Source organism: Thalia democratica, unplaced genomic scaffold, assembly GCF_965202585.1.
Source record: "Thalia democratica unplaced genomic scaffold, ktThaDemo2.hap1.1 HAP1_SCAFFOLD_1078, whole genome shotgun sequence".
Classification (NCBI taxonomy): domain Eukaryota; kingdom Metazoa; phylum Chordata; class Thaliacea; order Salpida; family Salpidae; genus Thalia; species Thalia democratica.
In genome coordinates, this window is record NW_028139999.1 from 1 (window position 1) to 8879 (window position 8879).

General features: G+C 23.3%; 1 protein-coding gene across 1 annotated transcript; it reads left to right on the plus strand.

Annotated features, from left to right (window-relative positions):
- Window positions 1–771: 771 nt before the first annotated feature.
- LOC145847763 (uncharacterized) lies at window positions 772–8432 on the plus strand. Its single transcript, XM_082953704.1, has 13 exons — window positions 772–783; window positions 911–1022; window positions 1261–1363; window positions 1851–1993; window positions 2072–2132; window positions 2642–2794; window positions 2869–2971; window positions 3292–3416; window positions 3638–3730; window positions 4377–4405; window positions 4529–4612; window positions 6964–7023; window positions 8049–8432. Exons 2-12 carry the CDS (start codon window positions 911–913, stop codon window positions 6993–6995), a joined length of 1038 nt encoding a protein of 345 aa, XP_082809830.1. The 5' UTR covers window positions 772–783; the 3' UTR covers window positions 6996–7023; window positions 8049–8432.
- The last annotated feature ends 447 nt before the right edge of the window (window positions 8433–8879 follow it).

Consider the following 8879-nt stretch of genomic DNA (forward strand, 5'->3'; position numbering starts at 1 on the left):
TTTTTTTAGCACTTCTTCTATGCTTTCAACAACAGATTTAAAATTCTGTAAAAAAATGATTTTAAATTTTTTAGTATAAATTTATCTTAAAATATATTCCAAGTAATATTAATGAAAAATAAAGTTAATTAAAGGGTAATTTTTTTCATATTCAGTGCTATGCTGCATGTTATTATAAATCTATTGTATAACACAAAATTGCTAAAAACTTAACTCTGGCAAAATTCTAGCAATTTAAAATGCTATAGTTTCTTAAATTTAGATCGTCAAGAGTCTAGTTATAACAAATAAAGGTCAAAAAGTAGAAGTTTTGAAACAGTTAAATGTAATGAAACTACACTTATAACTACTTTGCTTTTAAAAAAGTTCCGAGGAGGTTCTAGAATAAATTAAAAATATTTTGTTCTAGCAAACATGATATTACAACCTAAAATTTTTCTTTAGAACTTGGAGTTGAAAAATTTAATTGATAAAGAAGTATCTTTATAAATAAGTTTTGTAAACACACCTTGTTTAATTTTGTAACAGTTTAAGAACTTGCCATAAAAGCATTTTTATAAAAAAAATCTCAACTTAAACAATTTTCAGCAATCATCAAAAAAAAGTGAAACGAAAACACAAGAAAAAAAGTTCAGGTAGAGTTTGCTTTTGTATAGTACTAGTATATTTTAGTTATGCGTATAACAAAACAAAACATTTTTTAAAGCAGAAAGTTGTGAAAAAAAAATCGAAAGTATAAGAAAGCACAACAATACAAAAAGAGCACCAGTATCAAAAAATCATGTAAGATTAATTTTGTAAACAGTTTAAAATATTTTTTAACAATTTACCTTTACAGTTCAACAATATTAAAAATTAAATTAAGTTTAAAAACTTTTATATGATTTAACAAGATAACTTTACTAAACAGATGCTTTCGGCATTGATTTACTATGGTATCAAAAATGACTCAAGTTGTACAAACACAATGTCCAGTACAAAGTCTAAAAGAAGTTTAGACTCAAATAACTCTATTACAAAAAGTATGTTTTAACTGTCCAATCAAATTTTTGCAACAAAGTTTAAAATAATTATATCTAAAGCTATATCATTCTTATATAATAAGTTTAGGTAAAAAGTTTTACTTTTAAGATTTTAAAAAACTTTATAGATGCTATTTTAAAGTTTAGTCTTGTTTTCAACTTGTTTAGAAAGTTTTGTAAAATAAAAGTAATTTTCGTAATATTTTTAGTAGAAATAGTAATAAAATAAATATATCAGCAAATTCTCAACATACACGGTATAAAAATAATTCAGAAATAAATTCAAGCAACATCAACAACAACTCTATAGTACTGACAAAACATATAGAGTATTCAAAAAGGTATATATACATTATTTATTTTAGTTAAAAGTTTGTTACTTTTGAAATAAAGATATTTGTTATACAGATTTTAATGATCAGAAAAACTGTAATATAGTTGGTAAATTCTAAAAGTTCAAACTTATGTACACTCTATTTTTGAGATAAATCTACTTTAAATAAAAAAAAAGTATTTTTATTTAATCAATTGCTAAAATGTATTTGAAAGTTGTCTTATAAATTTTATACTTTAGTTAACCTATAAGTTACATAAAATAATACTTTTTAACTGTGTAAATTTTCATGATACTTTATTATTTTTGTAAAAATTTATATACTTACTTTTAATACGCTAAATGATTTATAAGTTTATTAGTTTACTTGATTTACAACTAAAAACAAATAAAAACATAATTTAATTAAAAAAACTGTTAACTTTTAAACAATTTAAATTTAGTGAAATAAGTTTTTCCAGCGCTTAAGTTTGTTAAAAAAATAACTAATACAGAAAAGATAATGCTCGAAAAAACATAATGAATGAAATTTCAAAACAAGTTATTAAGCCTATCAAAACCACTGATGACTTTCAATCCTCAAAAACACAGATTTCAGCAAAGGAAGATGCTTTAGAAAATACTACAAAGTCCATTGGTTTACTTTTTTTTAAATATAAAAAACAAAAGTATAATTTTTAATAAACATGTTAATTATAATCCTTATATTATACAGAAACTCCTGCAAGACAAACTCAGAAAAATTTAACTGCTAATATTATAAAGATAAAAACGAGGTAATTTTATTTTTTTCTATTTTACTTTATACTTAACACAAATATTTATTTACTATCATAAATAAAGATAATTTTTTCAAATTGCTATTTTAATTAAAGCTTAAAAGTTTACATGGATACGTCTTTAAAGAATTTATAAACAAAAGAAATAGCTTATATTATCATTAAACAATAACTAAGACAATACTTTCTTTTCCCTGGACAAGACGTAAAAGGTATCCGTGGTGTGCGACTCAATAACCAAAAGGTTCTTCGTTCTTCAGATCCTAGAATCAAATAGTTTGAGCGTCTTTTTTTTGTTCAATAAACCATGATTGTATACTTTAAATTAAATATTGTAAGTAAAACTTTCTACGAAGAAAGTTTTAATTTTTTTTAAAGGAAAATTTTTAGTGCAAAATATTGTGAAGTGAAATTTTTTTTAAACTAATCTGTTTAAAGTAGATGACACTTACTCTTATGTTTTTATAAGTTTTTTTATTCTTGTTTATTTTAATTTTTATATACAGAACTAAAACAAAAGAGCCTACAAAAAAAGTAAAAAGTATAGAGTCAGTGACAAAAAAACAAAAAGAAAAAACTGACAGAAGTCAACAAATAATTACTTCTCCAACTTTCGGAGTAACACTTCTCAAAAGTGGTAATGCTGCCAAAGATAAAAGGTTTTTTATTGGATACTAAAATAAGGTTACTATTTCTTTTATAACTCTAAAACTTATCTGAAAATTTTAAACAGAAGAACAAATGAAATGACTGATACCAAATCGAGTTCAAACGGAAACTGTTATTACTATGTTTCAAATGTATCAAAGCATAAGCTGGACACTAATCGTAATCGGGTGAGTTAAAGAATTACACTATTTAAAAAAAGATTACTAAAAAATGTATGAACAGCTTTTTTCCGGTGCATAACTTGTTTGAAAAATATATATGTTTATCAATACATTATATTAAAAATACTAAAAGATTAAATTAAAGTTATATATGTATTTTTCTTTGGTTTTTTTAGATATTTTTAGGTTTATAAAAAAAAAATTCTGTAGTACTGCATCATCCAAAAATGTTAAAATTAGGTAATAAAAAATTCTAGCCAATCTATGTTTAAATATTTTTATACTATTTACTTCCCTTTGATAAAACATTATTCACTAAATTTTAGCAAAAAGTAGTCTATAGAAGAGCAGCAACAACAAACATAGTTTCTAAAAAGAGTAACAATTATAATTTGCAATTAACACCAACAAGTGAATGTGCCTCTGGTTTAAACGAAAACAACGAACTTAAGTTTGTTTTATTAAATTTAAGGTTTAATCTAAGTAGGAGTTAGAGTTTAAAAAAATATCAATTCTAAATAACAATAAAATTGCATTCGTCACAAAAGTTTTTTATATGCGAAAATTCTATTTAGCGCAGTCAAAAGTTTTTAATTAAATTTATTATAAGTTTTAATAAAATACGTAATTCTTTAATTTACTATTTAAAATGTGAATAAAAACTGTTTACAGAAGTGCTAACAGGCATAAAAACCCAAGTAAAATAGTAAGGGCAAATTCAGAAGAATGTATTTTGTCTCCTAAGCAGTTATTAGAAACAAATAAGTAAGTTTAGTTTTATTTAAAAAAACATAAAATATTCGCAAAACAAGCTGTGCAAATAAAAGTTTGGTTTTTATTGCTAAATTTAAAGATGTTTAAGTTAAACATCCTATTACTTTTTAAGTTTTTAAACGAACATATTTTTATTAGTAATAGTTTAGTTTAGTTTTTCAATTATTTATAACGTTTGTGATACTAAGCTCTATGTTTAATTATGTCAGTAATTATGTAATAAACAACTATAAAAGTCTACTTTAATACTATTTATTATTTTCGCTTTTTACTTATTAATTTCTAAATTTGTAGATTATTTTTTCATATAAAAATTAATGTAAGAGCCTATCTAAAGTAAATATAGAGTAAGTAACAAAACTAAAAGTACAAAAGCTTTATGCTAATATAATATTTAAAAGTTAAAAAAAAAGTTTATAAATAAATAACAGTCTACAAAACGTTTTGTTCGCCTAAATAATAAATGCAGAAGAACTAATACTGAAAAAATATATGGTTAAACTCTATAAAAGTCCAAGCTATGATACTTAGTTTCTGTTTTATTTTAAAAATAGGCTTAAAGTACGTTTTTCTATTAATTTTCAGTAAAATCTTCAAAATTTATTGTTATTTTATTAACATATGCAATATTATCTAGCAGCTCCTGGAAAGGAAAAACAGAACCTTGTAAGTGAATATCTCCTTATTTTCTTTTTGGTTTACAAATAAATAAGGATACATTTTATTTTCTTTATTACTAAACTTTTTTTCAACACTTGGGATGTTTAGCTAAAAAATATGTATAAACAGATTCAATAGAGAAGTTTCGTAACTTTCCTATACCTTCAGAACCAAACTGGAAGGGAATACTGCAAGCTGCAAGTGAAGCTGAAAGTATGTTTTACTGTTATATAAATAAAGAGATACTTTTATTAGCAATAACTTTATATTTTATATAATGATTAAATACTTTATAGCTGTAGAAAATTCAAAACTAAGATGTAAAACTGTTTTAATTTTTAAAAAAGTCTAAACGACTTTTTTAACACAGAAAAACTTTTTTTTCTACCTAAAAGTATTAATTAAAAATATGTTCTATTGTAATTTAAATAACTATATGACTTAGTTTGCTAAACCATTAATTTTTATCAAAGTGTTCAAACTTATTTTTAATTTGTTTAATTACAAAATGATATAGGGCTTAAAAATATCCTAAAACTATTCTACGACAAAAAAAAAGTCACTAGTTTAAATATACACCATTTCCTTCTTAAAGTGTCCTTAATCGAACTGACTTGAAGAGCTAGTTGCTAAGTCAAAAAGAAAAGCTCTTTTTCAGACAGCACAGTTTCATAAAGTAATGTAAATAATTATAATGTTTCTTTGCGCAAAATATTTAATTCAGTATGCAAAAAAAAAAACATCAAGCATTAGCAGACTTTTATGTATTTAATAAGTACAAAATTTCTTACACGTACAAATTAAAGAGATATTTTAAAGTCTGTTTTAAATTTTACTAATTTAAAGGCTTCTTAAAGACAAAATGAAAATAAACTAACTGACTCTTTTTATGACGGTGATATAATTCAAAACTACCAACAGTTCTTCAATAAGAGATTTTTTTAGTTTTAGTTGGTGAGTTTTATTTAGCTAAAGTTGTATCATTTGACCAATAATTCAATGTTAAGAAATTATACTGGTTTTATTTATTACTTTTTACTAAGACTTTAAATTGCATTAATAATTAAACTCTCAAAGGAAATTACCTTATTAAAAGAAAAATGTGTTAGACTATAAAATGTGAAAATATAAAAAATACCCCAGGGACTAAGTAGTAAATAGTATTAAAATAGACTTAGTCCATTTAATTTTTCTTTTTAAATGACATAATACCATCTGTTCTCTATTATTTGAACTTTGATCAATTTTGTTTAACAGTATTTTTCATAATTATTTTATAAGAACTTGAAAAAAGTACTTTAAAGATAAATCCGATAAAAAGTATAAGTTAAATAAACATTATTTTTTGAGAAAGTAATAAACATGTATTTTTTTTATTAGAAGTTTATTACAATAAAATGTTTATCCCTATTAAGATTTTCGGATAAAGCAAGACTAAAAATAAAACAAACATAAAAGAAGATATCTAAGTTTAATTTTAGTTTACAAATTACATATGGTGGGTTGTATTAAAAAATAATAAAAAACTAAAAAACTACATCAGAAAATTTAACAACAGTTTAAAAAACACTTTATAAACTATAATATCATAAGGAATTTAAGTATCATTAAGTTTAAGTTATCAGCGATTAATTTTATGAAATCTTGCATTTATATGTATAGTTTTAGTTTTATTGTTATTTTAGTTTTTTAATTTTTCGTCTAATTTTTTCTGTGAGACATTATCTAGCTATTCATGCTTGGCATGCACTAAGTCAAAAACTTTATATTAAAGATGCATTGGGCTAAAGTTGCAGCTACTGAATTCTAAGAAACTTCTACTGATTTTTTACTCGAACGATAAATAATATGGTTGCGTGAAATATAAAGTTTCAGAAGCAACTTCAGAAGCATTGTGCTTTAAACCACGCTAGTCATATCTTTGACTAGTGCTCCCTATTAGTGTACTAATTCTTGACTTAAACAATTTTCTTCTCTAAATAAGTTGTCAGTTTTTTAGTGCATCTTGGTATTTATATGACTACATATTGAGAAAAGTTTATTTTACATTGACTTACGACGTAGCTTGAAAGTTTGGTTTTCTATATTTTGCACATACATCTTTGCAAAGGTCTACTTAAAAAAATATTTTTTTTAAGTAATATTGTTGAACAAAAACGAAAAACTAAGATGCTCAAAAAAATTGGTATAAGGAACTTTATGAATGAAAAGAACTCATCAAGTCGCTTACCACAAAACATAAGATTGAACTATATACTTATTTTTAAGCAAAGTGTATTTAACTTTTGTTAGCATCGTTTTGCGTTGAAATTAAAACATAAAAACAAAGTTTTTTATCAAGGCCCTGAAAATTAGTGAAGCCCTTTTTAATCTTAATTAGTTATTTAATATTGTAATAATTAATAACAATTGTGCTAAAATTACTTTAATCATTTGATGTCTTAGTCCGTTTTTTAAATTGCATTGCAAACAACTTAAATAAAAGTATGCTAAAAAAGTATTTAAGCTCTTCTATAAACACACTTAAAGTAAAAGTTTGACAACTATAACTATTTTTTTGACAGAATTAGAACCGTCAGCCAACTACTTTGTTTAAATGTGAAGTACCGAAATAACTGACCAGCGTTAGTCTTTGGTTGTATTATTTTATTTAAAAAGTATTTTTATTTAGAATTTATTTTTTAGATAGTTTTGTTAATAAAAGCATAATTTTTTATAAACAGTTTTTATCTTCTAAATTTTAAACAAAAATGGTAAGTAGGAGTTTTTTATCAAAAAGTATTTTTTGAAATGACGTTGATTGATATTTTGCACTAACTTTTTTTGAATATAGTTATTAAACAAAACTTTCTTTAATAACTAATTTAATAGTTAAAATTTAATACTTAAAGACAAAAATACGACAAAATGCAAATATTAACATCAGGGTGGCCAAAAAATCTATTTTCCTTGAAAAATACGTAACTTTTAGTTTTAGACAAAAAATATGGAACTTTATGTTTTTTTGAAAAGCCATGGTAAAAAATTTTATTTAAGACAAAAGTTATAGAAAGACTTATGCATTTTTTTAATCATTTGAATTCTGCAATAACTGACTTGACTTTTTTTATATAGAACAAAATATTTTTTTTACTAACTGTTAATTATTAAATTAACTACAACATTCAGCAATGAATAAAAAATATCTAAAAACATAAGCAATTTTTACTAAACTAAGCTAAGTATAAAATTATGATAATGCTTTGAATCTATTTGTTTCATATGTACTGGACAAGACGTTAAAAGGTATCTAAATGGTGTGCGACTCGATAACCGAAAAATATTTCGTACACCAGGTCCAAGGACCAAATATTTTGAGCGCTTTTTTGTGCTCTAAAAATCCCGAAAGGTATTAGTAAATCTGGAAAAAAACTTTAAAAGAACGTTGGTCATTCTGAGAAGTAAATGAAAATATAATTGGTTTTTGTATTAATTCGCCTCAATATGACTTCTACTTGCTTAAATATTTGTATTTTTTCCTATATTTGTAAATATATAAAGTATAAATAAAAAAATCAAGGTATGACTGACTGACCACAAATATATAAATCAAATGTTTTTGTTTTAAACTAAATAAAACCCGATGATAATCAAAAATAATTATTGACAGATAAAGACCTCACTTTAACTCTTCAAACTGAAGCGAAATCAATCATTTGTAAAAACATTAGTTAAAGTTTTTCGTAGTTTTATCAAAGTTTTTAGTAGTATCAGCTTAAAAAAATATTAAGCTTAGAAATTTGAATTGATTTCGTATGCTCCTTTTTATAGGTTTTATAGATAATATTTTTTCATCTACAACATTATTTATTATTTTCAGTCTTTAGTATATTTTTGTAATAGTGTTTAAATTTTTTGTTATTAAATATAAATTTATATCAATCTTTAGATACCGTGTTTTATATGCAAAAAGCTACAAACAAGTTTCAAGACTCAAATGCACTATTAGATATTTGTTTTTTACTACGACTGTTTTCAAATTGATCACATTCTTTACGAGCTTTTAACTTGAATTTATTATATTTTTTAAGTTGTTGAAATCTTCAATTCTTATACATAAAATGCATTAATAACTTGCTTTGAACTGAAAAATGATTTTTTTAGTATATGATAATTCCTTGGAGTAAAGACTAAACTTTACATTTACTTTACCGTTTTCATTTGCTTAAATTATTTAATGTGAGTATTTTCATTCTGCTATACTAATTAACGTGTTTTTTATTTCTTTTTTTTTTTTTATATAGCTGCTTTTTACACTGACTTTATAAAATTGAGAAAACGAGTTTAAAAGTAATTCAGATAATCTGTATATTTTATATTAAAAGTCTTTAGCAGTTTTAGTTAGAGTTTTTTACTTGCCATATTTATGTGTACTGTGATCAAAATTAGAGTCTTCGTCCCCCTACATACCATTTTACTACTTTTATTTAGAAAATAAATA

Coding starts and splice junctions, on each gene's coding strand:
- LOC145847763 (XM_082953704.1), top strand. CDS start 911: ATGCTTTCGGCATTGATTTACTATGGTATCAAAAATGACTCAAGTTGT. Junction 1,994..2,071: donor AAATACTACAAAGTCCATTG/GTTTACTTTTTT, acceptor TATATTATACAG/AAACTCCTGCAAGACAAACT. Junction 2,795..2,868: donor AATGCTGCCAAAGATAAAAG/GTTTTTTATTGG, acceptor AATTTTAAACAG/AAGAACAAATGAAATGACTG.